Source organism: Microtus pennsylvanicus, chromosome 14, assembly GCF_037038515.1.
Source record: "Microtus pennsylvanicus isolate mMicPen1 chromosome 14, mMicPen1.hap1, whole genome shotgun sequence".
NCBI classification, from domain to species: domain Eukaryota; kingdom Metazoa; phylum Chordata; class Mammalia; order Rodentia; family Cricetidae; genus Microtus; species Microtus pennsylvanicus.
The window spans coordinates 41,464,468-41,490,772 of record NC_134592.1 but is presented as its reverse complement, the minus strand read 5'-3'; the positions used below and the strand labels follow the sequence as shown (position 1 = coordinate 41,490,772).

The window sequence follows — 26,305 nt, the reverse complement described above, 5'->3', positions numbered from 1 at the left end:
ACCCCGTCTCGGTTTCCTCCTCCACAGGTCAGGGCAAACCTGCCTTGAAGGAGCCAAAGCCACAGGTGACGCTCCGCAGAGGCTCAGGCTCAGCTTCTAGGAAAGGAGATGTTAGGAATCATGAAGCAGTTGTGTGGACACATTTTGAATGCAGAGAGAATCCCCTGGCTGTCTCTGCCAGGGTAGGATTAGAAGAGCCCTCTCTGCCCTAAGCGTGACTCACAGCCACCTTAATCCATCACACAGTCCCTCCCTAATGCAGGATTCCCCAAAAGGACTTCGTCTTGTGTCACAGCACAGTGCATTGGGCAAGTAACCCTGGGGACTAGTTCTTGACCAACATGGGTGCCAAGGGGAGTTGTAGGGAAGAGGCTATGGCCCACCTCCTGGCATACAGATCTCTTCTGTGGGGAGATCGTCACCACATGTGAAGGCTTCCTGGAGATCGATGCAGTTCATTCCAAAGGAATAAGATTTCTCTGGGGTGATTTGGTTTGTTACTGATGTTTTATGATACATGACATATCCCAGCGCTCCCTGGGGTCTTTTCAAGCCTAATCCCACAGATGTCACATATTTTATCCCAGGCACTGGATTTAGGATTCTAATGCAGTAGGTGAATGATCGTGTTTATTGGGAGTTGAGGACCCTGTAGTTCTCAGTTGCGGGTGACCTAGGATGGGGTCAACACCTCCTACACTTGCCTCTTGCTTCTTCCAAGGGTTGATTATACATCTAGCAGCCGGGATGCAGAGGACTCTGTGCTCAGCAGCTTCAGCGCTCAGCAGCCTGTGTTCTGCCTGGCGTCAGACCTGACCTCTGTGCATCGCATCTGCCCATCCTCTCTCCATCCTCCTCTGGCCTGCCCTGTTCTTCACCTTCTAAATCGACCAGTCAGCTCTTCCCAAGAGTTTTCCTCAGATCCTCGCTAGCCTGCAGGATGTTCTCTCTCCCTGCCCGCCACCCTGCTGGAGCCTTCTGCCACCCTTCCCACCCTGACTGGTGTGCTCCGTCTTCATGTCTGTGAGCAGGTGTAGGCCCACATCTGCTTCAGGATGCATGGACCTTACCCAGGGCCTGCAGTTGTGTGTGTGTGGTAAATGGTGTTTCTTGCTCAGACCGTTAAAGAGAGCAATAAGGTCTCAGACAGCTTCAGGAGGTGCCGTGTACTCAGACCCTTGCAGCTCCCGGGATACAACACACAGCCAGTTGGCTCCGGTTTGAGATGCCATTCCAATAAGCGTGAAGCGGCTTGAGAGAAAGGGCGGTTATCAATGACCCGCGCTAACAGAGAGCAGGGTATGAAGGTCCCGTAGCCACCTTCCGCTTCCCACTGCCTAGATGATGCTTTGGTGAGAGGCAGCTTTAAAATTACACGTTTTCCAGTATGTTCTCTTCCTGCTCTCAAGTTCCAGTGAGAAAAGAGTGTGGAGAAAGACCATGAGAGTTTAGAAACCTGCAGCAAGTCCTGAGAAGTGGAAAGGGATGCCGTCCCGGATCTCACAATCTCAAGCTGACGTCTGCCATTATATGGGATTTTTTTTGGGGGGGGGGTGTCTTTTCTCTGGCTATAACTGAAAACATTCTACACGTCCACATTCTCTTCTGAGCTGAAAATATCTTCATCGGAGCCACTAGCTGTAGCAGCATCAGATTCTGTGTATCGCACCCTTGCCACAGGTGATTCTGTAGGTTGAGATCTGCCCTGAACCCCGTGCTATGGGCGGAGCCAAGGTGGAGGAGATAGAGAAAGACCCGAAGGCAGCATGTCTTACCCTCACTTCTGCTATTTGGCCCAGGGTCCGGCCTTTTAGATTTTGGATATGAAAAGATACTGTGTGTGGAAGAGACTTCCTTCTTAATGCCTTTATCTTTTGATGCCCGCTGCTGCCTTGGAAATCCTTGCCAAGGACACTGGCTTACAGTTGCCTCAGAATGACTGCTTGCCTATGGACTCTCTCCCAGTAATGGGATGTTCAGAGCGACTAGAATTCAAATGGCAGGCTGCCAGCCACATCCCTGAGGAAGGTGAACAGGGTGGTTCACGGGAAGCATAAAGCTGTGCTACTTGTTCAGAGACACTTCAGGGAGGCTCCCCCATCTTAGTCTTCCGCAGACCCCTGGGGCTACCACCCCAGCTGAGTCCTGTCACAACTTCCTGTGCAGGTATTGCTTCCCCAGTTGCCTCTGGAGGGCTAAGCTTCCACCAAACCCATTTGCCAATGTGGCCCACCCACCAGACTCTGGCCCGTGGAATACAGGACAGCCATTGCTCATCTGAAGCCACCCACCCCATCCTGCCTCTCCCTTTGTCACTCACACTCAGAGGACCCTTAGCTTAGTCACAGGGCTTGCTCTATTTGTATGGCCTTACCTTGGGCTATGGGGAAACCTGAAGAGCTGAGGTGGTAGGAGTTTCTTTATTTTTGTGAACTTTGCCCTTTTGTTTCTAGCTGATAGAAAAACAGATGTAGTTTACACATATACACATCTACATATACAAACATTCACACCACACACACACACACACACATGCACACACACATACACCACACACACACACACACACACAGTTGTTTGCCTTCCCTTCTGACTGAGGTTTTACTTACTATAGGAAGTAGGAGGTCATGGGTTATGCTGCCCTGATAGAGATCAGTTTGATATGCAGCAGCAACACCCTGGGAAGTGAGCCAAAGCCAGACTTCCCGCCACCAGGAGCAAAATTGGTAGCATCTGAAACCCCAAGGAAAGGCGGGTTCTTGCATGTATGCATCCTTTGATAAAATACCAGTTTGCCCACACAGTGACCGCCCACATCCCCATCCCCAGAGAGGGCAGCACCATCTCTGAAAGACGGCACTCACCTGCAGGCCTTGCCTCACAAGGTTCAGGCACCTCCCCAGCCCCCCCCCCCCCACACACACAGGTGTCAGATGTCCCTGCTTCCTCTACCACATCCTTCACAGCTTTTACCAGAATGTGTGGGCTTGCTGTTTATGTTTTAAGAATCCGTGTTTCTTGTACCAGCCTTTCTCAGGTGAAAACATATCTGTTCTATGTCTATGGGCTTCTTTGCGGGGTCTCCAGCACCCCACTCAGAGCTCAGGGAAGGAAGTGAAGCAATTCACTGATGGTAGAGGCCCTTAGACACAAGCCTTTTACCCTGTGTGTCTCAGCAGTTGCGTGTTGGATGGACCTTTCTGTCATGAAGCAGTCTTATGGTCCATGAGTCATTGGTGCAGAACGGGTAGTCCCTAGCGGCTGTGGAGGAAGCTTTGTTGGGTGTGCATTGTCCCTGCCTAGCAGGAGTCACTGCAGGTGGGACCTCCAGTGTGCTTTCCGTCCACTTCTAGTTTATGGCCTTTTGATGGAGGAATTTCTAACAGGGGCTGCCAATTGAGGTTTCCATTTAGCTGCGTTTGCTAAAGGAGTTTACCCTTTTTTTGTTTTCTCTTCATTTGTGAGGAATGAAGCACCCTCCCCAGTGCCTTTTGATTAACCCTGTATGCTCCAATGAAGACCTTTGTCAGCAGACTTACTGCCCACGCGCTCTCCTCTTGTGGGATCTTTCATGTGTCAGGCTGGAGTGAGAACTAAGGTCTCCTTATGTTTTCGCTGTGTAGAAAGTCAGGGTTGTGTGGGACTACCTAGGGGATTTCCATGCCATTCTCCCCTATGGGATCAAGGACCTGACCCCACAGGACCATCGTCTGCTCCCAGACAGCAGTCTGCATGTTTCATGGAATATCTGTCTCTTCAAGGGAGCCCAATGCTGATGAATGAACAACAGGCTAATCATCTCCCTTGTGCTTCCTCTAGGACCGTCTGTTCTTTGTCATGGAGTTTGTGAATGGAGGTGACCTGATGTTCCACATTCAAAAGTCCCGTCGTTTTGACGAAGCCCGAGCTCGTTTCTACGCTGCGGAGATCATTTCTGCACTCATGTTCCTACACGAGAAAGGCATCATCTACCGGTGAGTCTGTGCTGGGCGCTGCTTCTGATTTACCCCCCGGCCCGGCTCCACGTTTGGCCGGCCTTCCATTTCTCACAATCATCAACTAAACACTTTAGCAATGACATCCACAGAAGGAAGGCCCAAGTGTTCGTTAGAGTTAACACAGAGATGAGCTCTGTCTCCGAACTAAAATGGTCAGCCTGTTTGAATTCCAGAGAGATTAATAGTCATGGATTGGGCCAGCCAGCATTTACTGTGGTAAATGGATTACTGGATTCATTTTCAGCTCTCTGTCTTTCCATTCTAATATTTGAAGTGAGTTGGTCAATGTGGACCCATTCTGTTTTAAGAATCTGCAGCTGAGCCAAACAGTGTGTCCTGACTATTGCTGGAAGTAGCTGTAAGGTAGCGTTGAGTTTGGCCGACGTGGGGTTTGCCAGTCCACAGCTAAACCTATGGAGTGGGGTTGACGGTAGTATTCATGTGTAGTCTCCCAACAGTAATTGATTACATTTCATGGCACAATCTTTTGGCCTTAATGAGCTGTAATTTGAATAGATTCAAAATCAATGGCTACCCAATGACGCATTCATCAGAGAGACGGTGGATGCATAAGAAATGGAATAGCCAGCGAATGTCAGACCGGGTCATGTTGATGTTTCCTTTCACCTGCAGTCCGAATCCCACTCGTTAAAGCATGTTATAACTTGATTGCCACATGTGATGGCTAGTTTCAGTGATCAGCTTGACATAATCTAGCAGAACCACCCCAAAAGGGGAGTGATGGTCCAATCAGGTAGCCCGATTTTCTGGGGCCTTTCCTTACACAGCACCCTGCATACAGGGTGATAAAAGCACAAGCTTGCTCGTTCAGGTTGAACATCCTACTTAATTCCATTTGCTTTGTGAATCTTGCTCTATAGAGCACAGGCATTGTCACTGGCTGATGGTGTTTCTGGAGAGGCAGTATCTATCCACATTCTGGTTTACACTCAGTGTCTTTTATCTGTGACTCAATCCTAATTTCTAGTTCAGTTCTGATTTTCATTTATTCTTGAACTCAGATCCCCACGTTCATTAGAGTCTAACTGATACGGCTGACTTTGAAGGGAGAACATTTAATCAGGATAGATTAAAGTGCTATTTTTGTCTTGTGGATTTGTTCCACGGGGCACTTTAATTCTATCCGGCTCCTGGCGGGGGCCAGAGACTTAAAAGTGAGGATCTGAAAGCCAAGTCCTTGGAATTCTCACACAGTCAAGGGCATCTCTGGGTCCCAGAGAGTGAGCTGGATTCAGGAATTTAGTAAGAAACTTGAGAACTTGAGACATCTCCATTTATCATGTGTATCCCAAGATGACCTTTATAAGAACGGAAATGCCCTCTCTAGAGGATTCCTTTGAGCTGTCGAAATAAAGTTATGGGTTGTTTGGTTTGGGGGGCTTTATTCCTGGGCATATGTGACTTATTTTCCATCAAATTATAAAGGTGGCACTATTGGTAAGTCATCTTCAAGAAGAATCTTTGAAAGAAGATGAGGCGCTCTCTTTGGTGTGAATTTTTCTTTTTTCAGTGACCAGACCCATGGGAAAGATCAGAAGACAGGCTTCTCACACTTCCGTATTTCACAGCTGTGTACTTACCCTGACTCTCGGGAGCATTTGCCAGCGAGCCTGGGGCCTGGGAGGTGCAGCAAGCCTAGGGCCTTGGAAGTGAAGCTGCAGAACACTTTGCCTTCATGCTTTCTGTTGCAAAGTCTGCAGCCCACCAAAGTCCCCAAACCAAAGTGAGAGGGAGAGTGGACAATCATGGAGTCAGCTTTGACAAAGAGAAAGAACTGTTCATCCCTGTGACCTGGGTTACCAGGCACCTGGTCGGTGCATGCATGGATAACTTCTATGTAGCTTGGATGATTTCCAAAGTCAGACTCTAGGAGAAAGTAGGGGAATACAAAGGCTTGAAGGCCACGTATAGCAGTACAGGAACCTTTTCACGTGATGCTTCATACACTGCATTAAAGGAGAATTCAGCCATCTCCAATGCTTCAATTCCAAACCACTAAGCCTGCCAGCACACACTTTTCTGTCTCTGATATATTGGATAAGGAGGAGCTTGTACAGTTTAGATTCTGGTGCCTCCTTTCCATGTTCTACTCAGACATGTGTGAGCCTGACGGCATTAGGCCCCGTGCAGCCCTCAGCAGGCTGCACGCTTGGCAATCAGTGTTCACCCCTAAAGTGCCTGTGTGCTGTCTCGCTGTTCCATTTCCCAGGTGTGAGGCAGCCGTAGAGGCTGACGCCAGACCCGCATACTGTCTTTTCCTCTTCCCCTCACAGAGTTCAGTATTCACCTCGGACCTTTCCTGAAATCCACCTTTGATTTCCCTTCAGCTTGGGAGAAAAACCTGCCTCTGTCTCGTTTGTCATTTTCTGTTTCCTTTTCTTTTCTTCTTTTTGTTTTTTCCTTTTCCAATGCTGGAGATGAATCCTAGGACAAGCGCTCTAACACATCTAACGTTCCCTAGGAAAGTCCTGTTACCTGGGCTCTGAATACAGTGGCTGACTCTGAAGATAACCTTCTCAGACACTGCCCACCTCTTTTCTCAAGGACAGGATCAGGGTACTGGGAGGCCGGTTGGTGCAGACACTTGTGTGTTGGTTAGGTGTGGCTCTGCTCGGTGGCTGGAGATTCACAAGGAATCTGCCTGCGCATCATTTCTGAGCTGGGGTCATGGCAGATGCTTCATGCTTGAGTCATTGTTCCCTGCAGTTCTCTCCTTCTGGAAAACTGGGTCAACGTCTCTGATTCCTGTCTCCTGAGACCTCCCTTACTTCTCAGCGTTTCTTATTAGCAGGCCTGCAAACTCCCCAAATGTCTGTCTTTTGAGTCTAGAGTTGTGTGATCGTACCTCACCTCTATTAGGGTCCATTTCCACATTTGTGTTTTCCCTCTGCATGTAATAAGAAAAATCTCTTTGGATAAAGGTGCGAGTCAGCTTCAGGATGTCTCTTTTCGCTTAGTCATCAAATGGCGTCATTCTTTCTTCTGAGAAGCAGGCTCACTCACTCCTCGCTTGCTTGACTGCAAAGATGGCTACCCGCCGTCATCTGTTATTTTTTCCAGGCCCTTGTAATGTTCAGAAAGGGCCAGCCACAGAAGCGCTAAGGATGTGAGTAACTTCAACGTGAGATTTTGGTGGCGAGCGATCCCCAGAACTTCTCAGTCACGTTCCTGCCTCCTTCATCTCACACTTTGCTCATTCAGACACCACTTTTCCATCGTCTCCAGAGAGTGGCCGTTGTCCCTTATTCTTTTTCTAAAGGTGTATGAGGAACTCGGGCTTTCCAGCTCTTTGGAATTACCTGGCACTCCCTCCCCATGGGAAACTGTAGGCCTTTGCGCTTCCCCTGAGCAGCCCTTAGAGATCCCTAGTGTTCCGTGCCCATCAACTCACTTCCAAGGACATGAACATAGCAATGAACAAAGCCAAGATTATTCCCTGGTGGAGGACATGGCCCAGTGATGGGAAAGTTGTCAGTCAGGTGATCACACACACAGCAGCTGCAAGTGTAGCCAAGGCATGAAGCAGGGAAATGCAGCCTCATGGTCGAGAATTCCCCTAGGGCAAGGGTCTGGCTAGGGAGAGACAGATCTTCTTAAGGAAGTGACCTATAGGCTCAGGACACTAGTGAAGAAGAAGAGAAGACTATTGTAGGCAGAAAGAACAGCAGATGAGATGCGAGTGGCAGGTTCTGGAGCTTTTAAGAGCCGTGTCGCTGAAACCAGTGAGGCATATTTTCCCACAGTTAGTATTCCATTATCCCAGAGTGGGCACAGTCATCTGATGACTTTAAAATTTTATTAGATATACCTCATAAATAATTTATTTGAGACTTAGGTAAGCTGGTCATGTTGCCAATCCCTGGAGGAACCATCCAGTCGCTGTGAGTTTTTTGCATCCGCGTCTCAGTGTTTATACCCAACAATAAGGTTATTAAAGTTTAGAAACAGTGGAGGCCTCAAAGATTACCTAAGGCCAACTTCTTTTTCACTAATGAGGAAATCCAGGTCTCAAATATCCAACCAGCAAACTGTTTCTCACAGTAGGGTTCTGTCAGGATGGGCTATCTGTAGCAAACTGCTTCTCACAGTAGGGTTCTGTCAGGATGGTCTATCATCTGTAATTTATAGTTCATCTCCAGAAAACTGAAAATATGATTAATCTCTGACTTCCCCCTGGTTGAAGAGTTAATGGGGCATTTTGAGGCATTCATTGCTGTCTCCTCCATTTCACTGAGGAAAATCCAGTCAAGGCTAGCTATGTCGGCTGACAGTGTGCCGAGTGTTGTGTGAGGAGGCACACATCTGAAATGAAGGGAGTACAGTTCTGCTTTTTGAGGCTTTTTCCCCTCTTTGGTAGAGAGAGATGGATAATCCACAGACCATGAATGGCCGATAGATTCCAAAACCAGAGCATGCCAGTGTGTTAGTCACTTTTCTTATTGCAGTGACAAAATCCCTAAAAATGGCAATGTAAGGAGAGAGTTTGTTCATGGTTAGTTTTAGACCATCATGGACGGGAAGGTATGGCGGAATTCACAACAGCTTAGTCTGGGTGGTAGCAGACCACCTAGTGGTTTGTTCCTATTTGGGCAATCTGGGAAGGAGAGCGCGCTAACCATCATCAATGCCCACCTCCTGTGAGCCACTTTTGATAGCTAAGCCACATTCCCAAAGGCCCCACAACCTACCAGATAGAGACCAAGAAATCCACTGGATGCACGAACCTGCTGGGGGGCATTTGCACTTGCAATAAGGCAGAGAATAGCCATTCAATGTAAGACATCCAGGCAAATGTCATGGAGGAAGCGATGTCTGAGCTGAGTGTGGGAAGTGAAAGCTGAACAAAGATAAGGTTATTTGACTGTGAAAAGGGGGCACACTGAAGTAAAACAGAGAACATTAAAAGTATCCGGTGACCAGATAGGTAGAATTGAGAACTACCGGAGTTGTGGGAGCACCAGAGCCTAACGGTTGATACAGGAGAAGATGAGGTTCCGCGGGGGCGGCTGGAATGAGACTGTAGGGCTTGACATGTTCGACTTGTGCATCCTTTAGGATTTGGCACCACTACCATCACAGGAGGCCTAAAAACGACAACTGCTTAAGCCGTATAGAAACACATACGTCTTGTGAAACTCAAGGTTTAGCTCTGCCACGGAAGCTCCATGCAGTCCCATGGGATCTGGAGGTCGGTGTTGAGGACCTATGTTCTGACACCTTTATGGCCACCTCCTAGTCAAGATAATTGCTAATGGTCCATGGATTGCCTCTGACTTTGCTTTCCAAGTAGTTAGAAGGGCAATGCTGAAGGGCACTGTTCCCAACTGGGTAAGCTCCCTTCTTGTAGGTGTATATAATGCTTACCATGGAGTTTTCTGGAACATAGTCATATGGCTACCCCAGCTGCAGTGAAGACTGGGAAATATAGTATAGCTTCCCGAAGACTCATTTCCAACTGAAGACTGGGCTCCTGTGTAGTGATGTAGTGAGAAACAGCATCAGGCACATTCTCTTCCAGGGAGCCTGGGTTGAACAGTTTGTATGATAGGAGAACATTTTGATTTCACGTGCCGTCAGGGAGTAGTGGCCCATGTGGACATACCCACGGGGATTGGCACTCCCCAGGAGTGTCCATGGGAGGCAGTTACAATCTTCCTTGTAGACAGATAACCATGACTGAAGTGGGAGTACCGTGGTAGGACAGCAGAGCCTCAGAGTAAAAGCTCTCACTGAGTAGAACAACCAGGACTTAGGGTTGGGCCCAGAATAAAGGTGTGAGAGTATCCCAGGTGTTGTGATGGGTAATTGAGTGACCAGTGATACCAACAGCTAGGCAAGGCCAGGAGACCAGGGAAGGTGTAGGCCAGAGCGGAACGCGAGGAGCTCTAGAAATGCATCGGGCATGTGAGGGTTTCTTTGCGCTGTGCTTCTCAACCTTCCTAGTGCTGCGACCCTTTAATACAGTTCCTCATGTTGTGGTGACCCCAACCATAAAACTGTTTTCATTGCCATCATAACTGTAATTTTGCTACAGTTACGAATCGTAATGTAAATGTTTTTTTTGGAGATAGAGTTTTGACAAAGGGGCCGCAACCTACAGAATGAGAACCACTGCACTGTGGTGGGTAGGAACCTGGAGCCAAGCAAGAGAACGGGGTGAAATTAAATAGTCCAATGTCATTAGCATATAGCTGTTAGCTCAAATCATGAAACCAGTGTGAGCAAGTGGACCAAGGACAGGATCTCGGGGAGCAGCTCCCATTTGAAATCTGCCTAAACATGGCTGCAGGGCTGAACAGATGACAGCTAGTCTGTAGCATTTACAGTAAATGGCCCCCAAATGGAATTCCATGAGAAATATAAAGGAGTAGAAAAATAGTCTTTTATTGTAAAGTCTTTGAGCTCGCACGTTTGTTCTTTCTGCTAAGGGAACAATTTGGATGATTTTCCATGAACTTGGGCAGCGAACCCAATCCTGATTCTGGAGATATGGGCAAGTTGTTGAAGGCTTTGGATCTTTTTATCCCTCATACCTAAGCATAGAGCAGTGTCCCTGTGGAGCGGAAGTGGAAACTGCACCTGTGAAGCCTGCCATATCTGGAAGGACAGGACTTTTGTGGGCATCACCAGGTGGCGTTGGTTCCTCCCACTTATGTTGAACCAGCGAAGAAGCTGCTGGTGAGATGGGGGAGGGGGAGGATTCTCCAGACAAATGGAGTTTAAGTTACTAAATTCACCCCTTTGAGGAGCAGTGACCCCCTGTCCCCTGAATTCTTTTCTTTGTATTTCAGTACTAGTTTTGAAATGATACGCTTTATTTCCTTGTCATGTATTTGTTCAAACCCTTGAAGAGATTTTCTAGGGAGGCTGCTGGGCCTGTGGGACAGGTCACAAGACCTGAATTCTGAGTCTTTTTGTTTAAATCCTGAATGTCTCTAATTTTGTGCCAGAAAGACAAGTTGACGCTTTGTTAGCTTACTCTTGTATTAGTGAAACAGAACTTGAGGTGGCTAATTTGAGGGGCGATTCGAGGACCCTTCTAGACCCTCAGTAGACTGAATATCCATCCTGAAGTTTAACCCCAGTAATGTCTTTTCTGAAAGGGCCCAACTTAATGTCGGAACAAAGCATCAGCCCCGGAACACTTAATTGTCCTGTGTACTGCCTGCCTTAAATCACGGTAGCTGTCCCGGCATGCCATGTCTGTGCCCGGCTCTAGTGTCAACAACAGCTTGGTTATTTGTCACTAATTGATAAATGTGCTAATCAGTTTCCCTGGCTAATGCAATTAGGCCACCAGTTTTGTTCTTTTTCCTACCAAATTGACCACAAAACCCGTTTCCCATTGTAGTTACCCACAACTTGGATTTATCTGCTAAGCAATACAAATGCAGCAGGTTGACCTTTCTGTACCGGCTGGACGCCGCCATTTGTCAAAAGCAATTGAACTGGACAGTTCAACAAATGTCTGAACTGCCTCCTCCCACTCAGCTTGGCTCCTGGGGATCAAAGAAGGATAGCAGGAGTCCCGCCCTCCAGCTGGGGGCTTGTTCATGCCCTCAGTCAACACTTGATGTATATCTGTAGTATTCCACACAAGCCCTGGGGAAATACAGAAAATAAAATAGGCAGCTCTCCTTTCCCCTCAGGGAGCTGAAATTCTAGCTCAAGTTGACAAAGGTAAAGTTGGTCAGATGTTGGAACTGTAAACGCTATGAAGAAAGGGGCTGATAACGGAGGACAGAGTCAACAACACTGATTTTACAGCAAGGGTCAAGCAAAGCTTCTTGGATACTGGACATTTTAGTAAAGGGAAGAAGAAAGGTGGCAAGGAGGTTCTAGGTGCATATCTGTTGGGAACACATTCCTGTGATGCTCGGGGAGGGTGGAGCTGGGTGCGTCCAGGATGGAGCTGGGTGTATCCATGGATGCTGTCACCGCAGGAATGGAGCAGGGTGGGAACCATCCTTTCTCTGGCAAGGAGACACCTCCCTGTAGGATGGGTTTTATCCATTCAGCTCTAATTTCATATGGTAAGTGATGCCATCATTTTTCAGCAGATAAGGAAATTTCAGGCTGTAGGAATTCAGTAAGTGGTGGTTGTTCAACGTTATAAAGGATGTGTCGAAACTCTGCAAGCCCCCATAATGATACCTTTTGGATTCTTTTGGTGTTAGTTCCCTGTGCCTATGGCTCAGCGTATGGATTGACTTTCTTCTCTGTCTTTGCCTCCCTCCTCTCCTTGCCAGCCTCACCTCTCCTAATCATTTTTACCTCAACCTAATTGTCACCAACACTGTCTTCCTGGCTCTAAGCATCCTCAGGTTCAGGGTGCCCATGGCAACGTACCCTGCACTACTTTGGCATTGTGCCCCTCAGCAATAAGACACTTCTCTCTTTTATAAAGATTTATTTATTTATACCTTTATTTTTATTCGTGTGGGTGTTTTGTTCACCACATACATGCCTTGTGCCCATGGAGGCCAAAGGAAGACATTGGATCCCCCTGGAACTGGAGTTAACAGATGGTTGTGAGCCATCATGTGGGTGTTGAGAATTGAACCCCGGTCCTCTGGAAGGGCAGCCAGTGCTCTTGACCTCTGAGCCATCCCTCCACCAGCCCCTACCTGAGCCATGTCTTGAGGATAGGGACTGTGGTTTCTTTATCCCAGTGCCTAGGATGGTGACAAGAAGCTCAGATGTTTGTGAGTGGTTTGGGGCCTGATCAAGCTCCTAACCTAACCATATTCTCCCTGTTTTAAGGCAGCGGTCAGGGTTGGGACTATATCATCTTTACCATCATTTATTGATCACTACCGCGAGCCAGCTCCATGCTAAGCTCTGTATAAACGACTCCGTTTTTTCCCATGTCATCAGTTAATGGCACTCGATGGTTTACACTGGTCCAAATCCATAATTTCATCAGGATTCAAAGGATGTGCTTGCTTTTTTAATAAATAAAAGCCTTCTGAGAATTTTCATTTACTAAAAGGAATACTTTGCCTATCTTTTTTTTTCCCTTTTGGTATTTTGAGACAGGGTTTCTCTGTGAAACAGTCCTGGCTGTCCTAGAACTTACTCTGTAGACCAGGCTGACCTCGAACTCACAGAGACCCACCTGCCTCTGCCTCCGGAGTGCTGGGATTAAAGACGTGCACCACCACTGCCCAGCTTGTTTTAACAGTGTTTTTCAAAGTATATGGGATTCTTTTGTTTTAAGGTTTTTTTTTATTGTAGACATATGCATGTTTACCTGCACGCATATGTGTGCACTGCAAGTATGCCTGGTGCCCACAGAGGCCAAAAGAAGGCACTGGATCCCCTGAGACTGGGTTTACAGACAGTTGTGAGCTGTCGTGTGGATGCTGGGAATTGAACTTGAGAACTCTGTGAGTTCAGCAAGTGCTCATAGCCACTGAGCCATTTCTCTAGCCCTCCAAGTATAGTTTTAATTTTCTAATCATTTCAAAATTGGGCTGATAATTTTGATGAGAATGTAATTCTCATCCCATTATTAATGGGATTATAAAGCATTTTCCCTTCTTACACTGGTGGTCACTGCCCTGATTCTTCTACACATTTCTCCCACTGATGACTTTGGTCCACAGCATTTCTGATTTTTTTTTTTGCATGGAACCATGTTGGTTTCTCAGAGTTACATCAGCACTGTGTACAACGTTCAGACAGCTTCTTTGGCAGTCTATTTCATTTTTTCTCTTTCCTGCTAAAGTGAAGGGAAAGCATCAAGGGGCATTGTAATTGGACATTCTCTGTGTGTTCCTTTAGCCTGTCTGTGTCCTTCATGGGCGATGGGGAGTCTGGTAGGGGCCCCTTTCTACAGGTTCGTGTAAGTTGTTCAGTGGCGTTAACTTCTGAATGTTGCCAGGGGGTATGTCTTCAAATTAAAATATTCTTCACAGCTGACCGTGGTGCAGCACACCTTTAATCCCAGCACTCAGGAGGCAGAGCAGGTGGATCTCTGTGAGTTGAGGCCAGCCTGGTCGACAGAGTGAGTTCCAGGGAAGCTCGGGCTATGTGGAGAAACCCTGTCTCAAAAAAAAAAAACAACTAAACTAAAACAAACAAAAAGATTTCTGCAATAAATACATGTCTTCATAGAGATCTATATTCATTAATGAGATGTGTGGGTTTTTTTTCCACTGAGATTTTATTGTTGTTAGTTTGTTTTGTGAGATAGTGTCTGGCTTCATAGCTTAGTCTGACCTGGAGCTCAGTGTGTAACATATCCAGGCTGCCTGTGAATTCAGGATCTTCCTGCATTAGGCTCCTGAGTGTTTGGAACCCAGGCAAGTGTGACCACTCCCAGCTCTGTATTTTATTTGTTAAATGAACTTGGACTGGAGAGATGGCTTAGTGGGTGGAAATCATGGTGAAAAAGGCATAACCAAATCTCCAAAGTTGTCTCCCACGTGCCTGTACACACAGAGCCTGATTATAATAATAAATACAAATTTTTAAATATGACGGTTGCATTTGTGAGCTCATTACAATGGTAACCCTAAAATAAATAAGGGAATACTTCTAAAGAAAAGATTTCAAAGTATGAAATAAACTTACTCTTGCTTTTCTGATTATAAGAGAAGCATAATAGTGATTTTTGAAATTTCACATATAAAAAGTAAAAGTGAAATGGCTTACAATTCTATGTAAATAACCATTTTTCTTAGAAATATCTTCTCAGAGTATTTTAGTGGATTTACCTTTTGGAATGGGGCCAATTAAAAAAAAATGATCTTACCCTGCATGACAGTGTTCTGGTCAGCAGTACGCTGAGCATAAAGCAATTCCATGGTGTTCTATTGATGGGGACAATATGGCTGTCTCAGTCTGTGTAAGGACTGTGGAATCCATACAGCGATGACGTTGGTGAAGGATGCACCCCTCAGCCTGTGCCCCTTTCAATGTACAAGAAACTTTTTCACCATTTTTTTCTTTTTTTGTATCATAGCCATTTTATTTTATCATGGGAGTCATATACATCATCTTTTAAACCAACATTAAGTGATATGTTTTGATATGTGAACACATGGTGTAAACAGTGTTCCAAATAATGCTTCCAGAGAGGTTCCCAGTGACCTTTCTGTTATTCCGCAGCCGTCCGCAGAAGCAGCTAGGGACTCTGTACAGAGGTCATACGATGACTACTTAAAAACTGGAGAGGGTCCCGTAAGGCTTCTCAGTAGTGTCCTGGAGAGTAGAAAAGGATGGCTTGTTTTGGTGGTTTTGCATTTTAAACCATTATTTATTATTATTGTGTGTGGTATGTGTGAGGAAGGGCAAGAACCTGCCGACACACACATGTGGAGGTCAGAGAACAACTTTGGGGAATCTGTTTTCTTCTGCCACCATGGAACCCAGGGGTGAAACTGAGGCCTTTGAGCCTACTCACCAAATGCCTTTTATCCTAGGAACGGTCTTGCTGGCCCAAGGATGCATTTGGATTTTTGGCTGGTTGGTTACTGTGATCTTTGTTTTGTTTTGGTTTTTGAGACAGGATTTAACTGGATAATGCTGGCTGGTCTGGAATTCCTATGTAGACCAGGCTGTACCTGAACTCACAGAGATCTGCCTGCCTCTGCCTCCATGGTGCTAGAGATAAAGGAACGCACACTATGGCATACTCCCAAGGATGGGTTCTTAAGGGGACTTTGTAACAGTGGTTGTAAACAAAGGAAACCACTCAAGTCCAAAGCCCTCTTCTGAGTCAGGAGTACTGTCTGCAGCGGAACCGTTCCTTGAGGGCCATCGTTTGCGCATTGGCTATGGGGGTCTGCGTGTGTGAGACAAAATAGGTGGCTCTTTTAAACCTTATTTATTTTTTTTGTATTTTCAGCTGTTCAGTAGTGAACAATAGAGGCAGTACTGGCACTAGAATAAAGCTTTGGAATCAAACTCAAATTCAAAAGCTCCACAATGTACAGGTTTTATGAAAACAGATAAAACCTTAACTTATAACTTCATAATCTGCAACATGGGTCTGAGAGTGTGTCCTCCCCCCTGGGATATCGTGAATTTGACTCCTGTTCTGGTATCAGCTAATGTCCATGATGGTACACCCACGTCAAATAGCATGGAGCTACTAAAAGAAAGACCGCTGTACATAAAAGGAAGAATAAGGCTACAGTTGTTAGCCAGACTAATTCGTCTTTGACAGTTCAGTGGGGGGAGAAGAAAGCTAAAAAGTATTCTGTGTGCTCATTTTAATCCTATAAAAAAAGAACAGCAGAAGCCATTTATATATGTCCATGCGTGGAGAAACATATAGAAAAGCCAAAAGGAAAAGTCCAAGAGTTTGGAATGGAGTGGATGGTTACTAGTTGCGCATTTTATATTATTATATTTTCTTTTTTTTGTCCAGGAGTGAGAGGTAGGCAGAACAGTGAGATGCTCCTAGGCCAGGGCAGACGGAGGACAGAAAGCCTTCACCCGCTCTGACGTCAGGCTACATCCTAGACTGCTTCTTTCTTGCTTGTTTTTGCTCAATATAAGGTATCATGTAGCTGCTGGCACAGGACATAGCGATATTTCTTCATTTCTGCTTTACTTCCGGCCACATTTGTCCAGCAGAATTCATTGGGAGAGAGGGGTGTCAGGAAGACTGATGAGCCAGGGGCGCTCTATTGACTGAGGAGCCAGCATCAGTCAGGCCTGGGAGGACAGGCCTGTCATCCCAGCTACTCAGCAGGCTGAAACAGGATGGGTACAAATGGAAGGCTAGCCCGACTACAGGGAGACTTCAAAGCTAGCCTAAATAATATAGGGAGACGCTGTCTCAAAATCCAAAAAGAAATTTTTAAAGGACTAAGAGTCTGGCTTAGAGGTAGAGCTCTTGCCTAGCTTGTGTGAGGCATAGGTTCAATTCCCAGTCCTATCCCATTATGGTATTAAATACCATTTTAATATAATGTTAAAATGTACATTATGCCTAGACATGCCCGGAAAGGAAACAACTGTTTGCTGCTTTTAAAGGAAGACAGTGAGAGCTAAATCTCCCCTGTACTCCTGTCCGCAGCTCCCCAATTGCTTTCTTCTGCTTGTATGACTCCCAGAAATGGTCTGTGCACATGTAAGCTGCGTGTTTGAATATGTTTCCGACTGAAAAGCAAATGGTGACCTATCCATCCTACATGTACGGAAGTTGTTCCCCGGGGTCTAAATAGATGGAATCTAAGCCTTTACAGAAAGGTGGGGCGAGCCACCACTTCTCTCTGACGAGTCTGAGAGTGTCTGAGCCCTGGACAAACTTTGTTTGTGTTGGAGAAACTGCAGGGCTTTTCTGATTCTGCAGCAGGCTGACAAAAGCTTATTTTAGCAGCCTAGCAACAAAGCTGTCTTCCCTGTGGGGAGGAGTCGCATCGATCACTATTTCTAACCGGGCCTCAGAATAGCAGCGTGTACTTCCCCGTGGCGGAGGGTGTCAGGCGGCAGTAGCACATTGTTTGCCAGACCCCGAAACCAGACTCTGTCCAGTGGAGAAAATCAGGAGCTAGCTCCTGTTCTTGAGAAAAGGTGAGAACAGCCAGGAGCTCCAACCCAGACCCAGCTTTTGGAGTGAAGCAAGAAAGGGTATAAAAATTCCAGATGATCCCAGAAGTGTGCAATTTGCCCCTCCCAAGCTCGCCTAGTGAGGATTTTAACACTTTGATGAAGAAATGGGAGTGAGGAGTAGAGAGGGAGGCAGGTAACTGAGTCACTGAATTTTTTCTTTAGAGAGCCTGCCATGGAGAGAGAGAGAGAGAGAGAGAGAGAGAGAGAGAGAGAGAGAGAGAGAGAGAGAGAGAGAGAAGGAAAGAAGACAGCACGCAGGGCAGAAAAGCAGCCCTTATTTAAAGAAGTCCTACACAAAAATGAGACAGACGCTGGTGTGGAATTAGCTCTCAAGGCTGGGAAAATGTTGACCAGCATCAGTCATGATTTGGAACTGAGAATGCTGCTAGGCCTTCTACTTCCCTGAGACGCTGAAGATGGTGACAGAGTATTGGCCTAAGAAGCCCTGAGGTTTTGCTGCCTTCTCTGTGAACAGGTTCAGACATGCCAGAGGCCATCAAGAGTTTCCTTCTGACTGATTTATGTGGGTGCTCGCGGTGCTTTCTTTTCCCCCTGCAAGAATCTGGTTGAGTAATTCAGAAGGTTAAAAAATAACACAACAGAAACAAGTGAGAGAAGGTAGCTGAGGTCCTCCATCTCTGCCCGGAAGGTACGCACTGGCTGGAGGCCTCTGTGAGGTCTTTGTTTCTCCCCTGCAGGTCCTCAGCCGCTCCGAGAAGCGCGCATTTGGTGTTCTGTTCCACCACCGTTTAAGAAGTAAAACCCTGTTCTCCACAGCTTATTCCTGTAAACTGGGAAGTGTGTCCTCACAGGCCAGGTTCCCAGCATTTCCTGGCATCCCAGCCTTGGCAGCGGGCTTGGGAAAAACTGAAATGTTTTATGGCCCGGGAGACGAAGCATGATGGCAGCGTTCGTTCCCGCCCAGTGCCCAGTGCCTCTGAGGGCTGCTAACTTCTTTCAGTCTGCTGCCCCTACTGTCTTGTCTATGCTGATAGTCAGGTTTTATAAAAAGAAAGGTAACGTTAAGGCTCACTGCCCAGGGTATCTTCATCGTCATCATCATCCAGGAAGTATCCTGCACTGTACTTTGTGGCTTTGTTCCTATGGTGTGGGTGCCGGGATTCAAATCCATGAAGTCGTGCTAAGTGTGTGCTCCACCACTGAACTATACCTTGGCCTGTACACTTCGTTGTTGTTGTTGTTTTTTGTAACTCTGAAACAAAAACCTTGCTGTTAGAGGCTCAAAATGCTATATGTCCTAAGAATTAATACTCGGGGTTAAAATGCATCAGAGTTCAACATAAGACACAAATAACAAACCAATCTATTCAATAGAAGAATCAAGTAGTGCCTGTAGTACTGGGTGAGCTTAGATTAGCTTACCCAGTGAAGAGACAGGTCAGGTCCTGTGGTGTCATTTGTCAGAGCAGTCCCCATGTCACTCTCAGAGCCCCATTAGATAGGACATTTGCCAGGATTTTGATCTGCACAGACCCTCAGGTGCAGAGCCTTGGCTGTATGTGCACGAGGTATAAATTCATCTGTGCTCACGACTTTGAATTCATCTATACATCTATTCATCCACCCATTCATCCTCCAGTGTTCATTGAAACCTACTATTATTGAGAATATAATAAGTGATCAAGACAGGGCAACTCCCCACTTATAGGAAGGATAAATCTTTGTATCAAGCTGTAAAGAGGGAAAGGCTAGTATAGACAGAAATAAGTTTCTCATTACAATTTCACCCCCTAGAGCTGAAAAGGAGAAAGAGACAGAAAATGTTCCGTGTCTGTCATTATTGCGTGTCTAAATTAGTTCTTAGTCTATTCGGACTAGCGTGATAAGACACCACAGGCTGATGTGTACACACAGAAACTCATTTCTCCCAAGGCTACAGGGTAGGAAGTTTAAGATCAAGTCGCTCATGTCTGGTGGGAGCTTTGCTGGTGTATAGGAAAGATGCAGCCACTGGACTCTCTATGGTTTCTTTGAGAACGGCACCATTTATGAGCTCCATCCCCCCCATAAGCTAATCACCTCCCAAATGTCACACCTCAAAATACACAGTGAGTCTAGTCTTCTCGTGTGAATTTGGGGGACAGAAGCACTCATTCTGTAGGAATATTTCTCCTGGAGTCGCCTGTCTTCAAAATGGAGGCCAGTGAGGTCTCCAGTAACACGGTTAACCATAAAGAACTTCCATATTGGGCCGGTGAGATGGCTTAGAAGGTAAAGGTGTTTGCCACCGAGCCTGACAACCTGAGTTTCCTCTCTAGGACCCCATGATGGATGCAGAGACCTGAACCCTGCAAGCTGTCCTCTGATCTCCACATGCATTTCTGACACAAATAAATAAATGTAATAATTTTATAAGAAATTATAGGTATTGTACAACTAAGCTTTGAGTTATAGAAGGAAGGAGCCTATGTCGGGCACAGCCAGAAGTATTTATAAGTTACAATTGTTTCTGGCTGTTAATTCACTTCCTCCAAATCCCTAGGGCTCTTGGTCTCACCAAGCCTGGCTCCATTTTGAATTTCAATAGCTCTCCTGGGAGTTTCTCAGAAGCTAGGGTAGTACTTAGCTTTCCCAACCATAGTGAGCTTTTCCACCTATTGGAAACATTGAGCTCTGCCTCTGTGTCTGGACAGAAAGACTGTGTTCAAGAGAGCCAGTCGGTAATCTGGGCACTTGGGGAAATGCTGGAATCTTGTCTTTCCTCATTGAATTTCTACACATAGGGAGTGGCATCACGTACAACAGCCTAGGCCAGGGGTAGTGGTGCCACCATCCATGCCATCCGGGGACTTGGCTCCTGACCGATTGTGCTACTCCACTCTAGCTAAGTTTGCAATTCCTGGACTCCTGGGTGAGCCCTCTCCAGAAAAGCTCTTACTCCATGTTTCCTTAGCAAACCTGCTGCCCCACCACCCTCCCTTCTTTTCACCGTCAACAAACTGACAGAGATGGGTCCCAGCCCCCTCATGGCCTCTGTGAAGAAATGAGAAGTCTTATCTGTTTGGCAGCCCTTATTCTCAGACTAAGAGGAGAAAAGAAAGAGGTGTAAGAAAGGGGAGCCTTCCCTTCGTCACACAGTGGATCTTGTGAATAGGATTTGATGAAATAGTTCAGAAGAGATGCAGTAAGAAAGTTCCTACGCATGGTGGTCGTCCGAGGAGCCTCTTCCAAAGCCCTGGTGTTCAAACGGGACTACCATCTCTGTTTTCTTTGAAGGTTACACACACACACACACACACACACTGCCTACATATCCCTGATAAGGTCTCCTTTCCTGTGACACCAGAAACACAGGCCTAAAAAAGAGAGGGGGGAGAGAGAGATTCACAAACACACACACACACACAAAGAGAGAGAGAGACGGACAGACAGACAGAGAGAAGGGACTCCAGTAGACTAAAGGGCTTTTATGCAACACATGAAACAGTCACCCTCCTGCTATGTGGATGTGGTTTGTCCCCTCCAAAACCTGTGCTGGAATTTGGTCTCTGATGTAACAACGTTGAAAGACTCTAAGAAATGATTAGGCTAGGTGTGGCGCACACACCTTGGATCCTGGCACTCAGGAGACAGAGTTAAATGAGTTCTAGGGTAGCAGAGAGCGAGCTCCAGTGAGCTCCAGTCTAGCCAGGGTTACACAGTAAGACCTTGTCTCAGAGAGATAGGGGAGGGCCGTAGACAGAAAGGGAGGTTAGTGTAGTCCCTAGTGGACTGAATTAGCTGTTGAGGGAACACAGAGCGGCCCCTTGTGCTCTTGTCTCTTCTGCAGCTGGCGTCTGCCCTCCTGCTTTTCTGCTGTGTCATGGTAGCGTGAGGGCCCCGCCTCCTGTGTGTGTTCAGTCTTAGACTCTCAGCTTCACATACACGGGCGGAATAAACTCCTTTCTTTGATACCTTGGCTAGCCATAGGTATTCTGTTACGGCAACGAAGGATAGACTAAAACACCTGCATTCATTGTAGCGTTACCCATGACAGCCAAAATATAGAAATAACTATGTCTAGCAAAAATTGGATGAAGAAAATTTGCCACGGAACATGACTTAGAAGGAGGAAATATTGTCATTCATAGCAGTGAAGATGGTCCGAGGGGACATGGCCGTAAATTAAACTAACACAGGGGACAAATAGCATGGCTTTATTTAGAATGTAATCCAATGAAGTCAGGCTCATAGAAGCGGAGGAGAATGGTGGTTGCCACTGTGTGGAGGGAGGTGCTGAACAAAGCTCTCCAAGTTTCAGGAGATAAATAAGTTCCAGAAATCTATGCTATAACGCAAGGATTATAATGAACAATGTGTGGTGTGTTTCAGTTTGCTTAAGAGGGCACATCGTGTATCAAGTACTTTAGGCACAAAAGGAGGGGAAAGGCAGGACATTTTGGACAATGGTATTTAATGCACCACTAATTACAATGATGGGTACTTATATCCAAACATACCAAGTTGTATGCGCATAAGTATTTGCATCTCTTTGTGTATACCTCAACAACTTTAAAAAGAAAAACTCCTTCTCTTTGGTTCCTCATCTTTTGACACCGTTGTTGACAAGAGAAATGTGTTGAAAGCCACCATGTCCCCTTGATTCCGAGAAGCCAAATTACAGGGGCTGATGACTTTTAACTTATTCAGAATAATAGTGCTGGCAGCTGGCAGAACTTTTGAACTTCCTTATTACAGAGGTACTAAGGCAAGGGAGAAGGCAGAGGTCTTAAAAGCATGGCAGCATAGATGGGAGTCTTGTCTCTACCTGGGCAGTGTTTTCTCTTGAGGTACAATGACGGAAAGCAGCCTGGTCATTGACGTCCTCAAGACCATCCAGGCAACAGTAAAAGAGAAGATGGATCCTAGCCAGTCAAGGGTCTGACCAGTGGACTGAACACACTTCCCTTTTCGATGAGACGTCAGTCTCCTGCAGAAGGAAGCTAGAACTGCTTGGTGTCTATCAGCCTTTGTCACTGTCTCATGGAAGCCACACTGGCAGAGCCCCTTGCAGTTTCGGTTTTGGCCGTCCCGTGTTCAAGGTCATTTCTTTCGCAGAAACTGGGGAATTTGATCTAAGATAAAAAATGGACTTAGTTTTGTCCATATTACTGAGGGAAAGATGAAAACGTTGATAACGGTTAGCTTGTCTTGCTTAGGTTACCATCTGGATATATTATTACAAATGAGACCTTCTTAGCATGGGAGGAGAGCTGCCCGCCTCCCCCCCCCCCCCGCACTGATCCTCTTCCAAGGCACCAGGACATACAGTTTCCAGGAACTGTGTTTGAGGTGGACTGTGAGCTATGGAATAAATGCATGTTTGCGGTTTTAACTGCACTCTTGGTTTGGACCCGTTGTCTTGACTTAGCACACCACAGTGTACTCATTTGCCCTTGCTTGGCTGGTGCTTCCCACAAATGCAGACTCATGGTTCGGGCACCCCTCGTCCCTGTTTAACCATGAAGGAAGTTTCTCCATTATGCCCTTATGAGGATCAAGAAGTTCTGAGTACCTGCTATATATTGTGTTTGCTTTTGAAACTCAAAAGACAAATAAAATAGGACCTTTCACAGAGTTTTGTCTGTTGGGCTTCCAAACGCATACACCCCCCAACACACACACACCGATTGTTTAGGACATAGAACCCTAAAAGCTCAAAGTAAAATGCAAGTGGTTCTACAGGAGCTCCGAAAAGACAGCTGCTGTTCAGGAGGCCTTGAAGAAGGGCTGTCACTTAAACCTGTTCCAAGGTAGGAAGCACCTGCTAGGTAGGTAGAACGAGAAGGACAGAGGCAGGGAAACTAGGAAACTGTGAAGACTTGGTGTGACTCACTATGACAAGGATTGGAGCCCAGGAAAGAGTCAGGAAGAGATGACAACCGAGGGAGGTTGAGGTCAGAGCATGGGCAGTTTTGAATTGAGGCCAGCAAGTTTCAGCTCTCCTTGCCTGTCCGTGGAAGCCAACAGAGGTTTGAGGAAAAGACTACCAGGAGCCAGCCTAGAAGCCGAAGAATGCAGGCAAGAGACAATCCTAGCCCTAAACAGGCCAGTGGGGCGAGAAGAAGGGCAGGAATGGTAATACAGTACAGTGAGAGCGGACAGGATGGGAGACCTGGGGATGGGGACAGAGTGTGAGGACATGGATGGGAGACCCAGTAGACGTGAAAGGTGGTCCAGGATTTCCAGCGAGGGACTCTTAATTTCTCCCTAAGTAACCACAGCAACAGGGTGACTTTTGCTTTCAGTCTTTGTGTTTGGCAAATCAAGACAGTCCTAGTAGCTATACCCAGAAAACAGTTAGAAATACAGACATCAAAAGAGATACCACGGTAGAGGTTTATATTCGAGAACCATCTGCCCATGTGGTGTTTAAACTCTGGGATTCAAATACTGAGGAAGAGCCAAGGCTGAAGGTGCATGGGAGGGTGGGTCCTGGACAGAATAGTCCAGGAGCACAGCTCCATCATGCTCAGTGGATATTTGCATAATGGTTTTGTGTCTTCCAGCAGACGACAGTTGCACGTCTTGAGAAAGAGGTGCCATTTTCAAATTTGCACAAAGGCGCCATATGGTCTGGCAGGAACGATGAAAGTGAATGGAGACAGGGACCAAGAATGGAACCTCCTAGGGAACCGCCCGCCCTTCCAGGGAGGGCAGGGAGGACACACAAGTGGTTGGAGAGTTAAACCGGCTTATTGTGTTTGATGGCTTCCAGTTAGTCACACAGGGAGCTCTCGTGTGCCTCCTGTTTAGCCACTCAGGTACCCTCAGCATCATCCCCTTCCCCACACCAGCTGTTTGCCTTGATGCCAGCAGGTGGGCTGGTGACCCATCTCTGCTTGTTTAAGATACAGAATTGCCACACATGTGGAGGTATGTGCTCTGGAAAGTCAAGGCTAGGCAGGTGACTGTCATCTCAGTGAACAGTTGTCTCTGTTCAGTGACAGTGGCGATGCCTGCGGGCTGAGCCGGGGAAGCGGTGCTCTCTGCCCTTGTGGCACATGTTATCACAGCCATGCTCTAGACAGCCAAGATTCAAGCAGGGGCAAGTCCCAGCCCAGGGCAGGAGAAACCTTTGGATACAATAAAATCCTTCCTTCTTTGGGTCAGGCAGGGTTGGGGAAATTTCTTGCCCTGCCGGCTGCATAAGGAAGAGAAGAACAGAACTCCGAACAATGGCTTGGAAGCTGTCCTGGATCTCTCGTGGCTTAACAATAAAGGCTTGCAGCCTCCCTCAGATGTGCTGGTGAATACGCTAGGCATGTTCCTTGTAGAACAGAAAGCATGTTCCTACCCTGGCACGGGATTATCTGCCCACACAGACCTGTCACGGCTGCCTCTGGCAGTTCTGACCCGTTTGCACGGGTGGAAAGTTACTGGAGTGAGGAGGCGTTGAGGGCACTACCTTTCTGGCCAAGAATGTGCTCACCTGACCCAGATCACCGTGTGTCAACGGGATCCAGGCCAGTCCAGGGAAACATTGAAGTGACTGATCATGCAATTCAGGGAAACATGTCGGTCTGAGTGGGTGGGGCTCTGCCATGTTGTTTTTCTAAGTCAGGCAGGCCATGTTCTACCTGTGAAATATTCAAAACACGAGATTCAGAGTCGATGCTGTGCTTCTAAATTTGAGTAAGAAACAGAGTCCCTTCAGATATTTTGGGCTTGACTACCTGAGAGCTCTTTTTCAAGTGTTAAGTGTCCTGGCTTTTCCTGACTGTATGGACAGGAAGCCCTGCAGGAGTTCAGAGAGTCAGTCTCATTGAATTTATCCTGTAAGTTGCCTGGCGATGCGTGTGCGTGTGTGCGTGTGTGTGTGTGTGTGTGTGTGTGTGTGTGTGTGTGTGTACGCATATATGAGGAGACCAGAAGATGACAGTAGGTCACTATCTACCTTACATTATCCCTGAACCTGGAGTTTGCTGATTCTGCTTGGCTTCATGACCAGTGAGCACCAGGGATCCACCTGTCTCTGCCCATGGCCCCGCCCACCAGGTTCTCTTTTTTTAAAAAAAAGAAAGAATTCAAAAGCACAAGTAATTTTTCTAAGACCGCGGAGAGGAACCAAATGCCAAAGTCCCCAAATGGCCTTCTCTGGAAAACTCAGGAAACTAGCTGATTTCCAGGGGGATTAATTTATTAGCCTTGAACAAGAAATCGATTCCATGTGGTAAGAATTGTGTTCTTTGGTTTGGGCTTAAAGGATCTTCTGCACTCCTAAATGGCTTTCAATGTACTGTTCCATCGCTTTGGAGTTTTTCATGAAATGCCTTAGCAAATTTCATCAAATGAGCCTTTCAGCTTGATGAAGGACTCCAGGACTCTCATTATTCCATTTCTTCCTGAACTGACCTTTTAATTTTATGCAAGATGCACAGGGGCAATTTGTCTTGTCTGGTTCTAATAGCGCATTGCTGTAAGGGTGGTTAGTCGCCAGGCACACGCATTCGTCACTGGCGGTTGTATGTACTAGCTCAATTCTTCTTACATTAACTGGAGAATGGGGGGGGGGAGAGACAGAGAGACAGAGAGAGAGAGAGGAAAGGGGGTAGAGAGAGAAAGAGGAGAAAGAATTTTACCTCTAGATGCAGAGAACGCTCTGATCATTTCTCTCCCTCAGGCCCCTCTATATACAGAACACTGGTGAGATGTTAGGGGGAGATACACAGGCCATAAGGACTTCACATGTAAGAAGCATGGAAAGGGAACACAAC

General features: G+C 46.6%; 1 protein-coding gene across 1 annotated transcript in view; it reads left to right on the top strand.

The window, feature by feature from the left end:
* Positions 1-26,305, top strand: part of Prkch (protein kinase C eta) — a 204,377-nt gene that overhangs the window by 136,153 nt on the left and 41,919 nt on the right. The window contains exon 10 of the mRNA XM_075947467.1: positions 3,820-3,974. Within this exon, the coding sequence (XP_075803582.1) occupies positions 3,820-3,974 (155 nt within the window). The remainder of the gene's footprint in view (positions 1-3,819; positions 3,975-26,305) is intronic.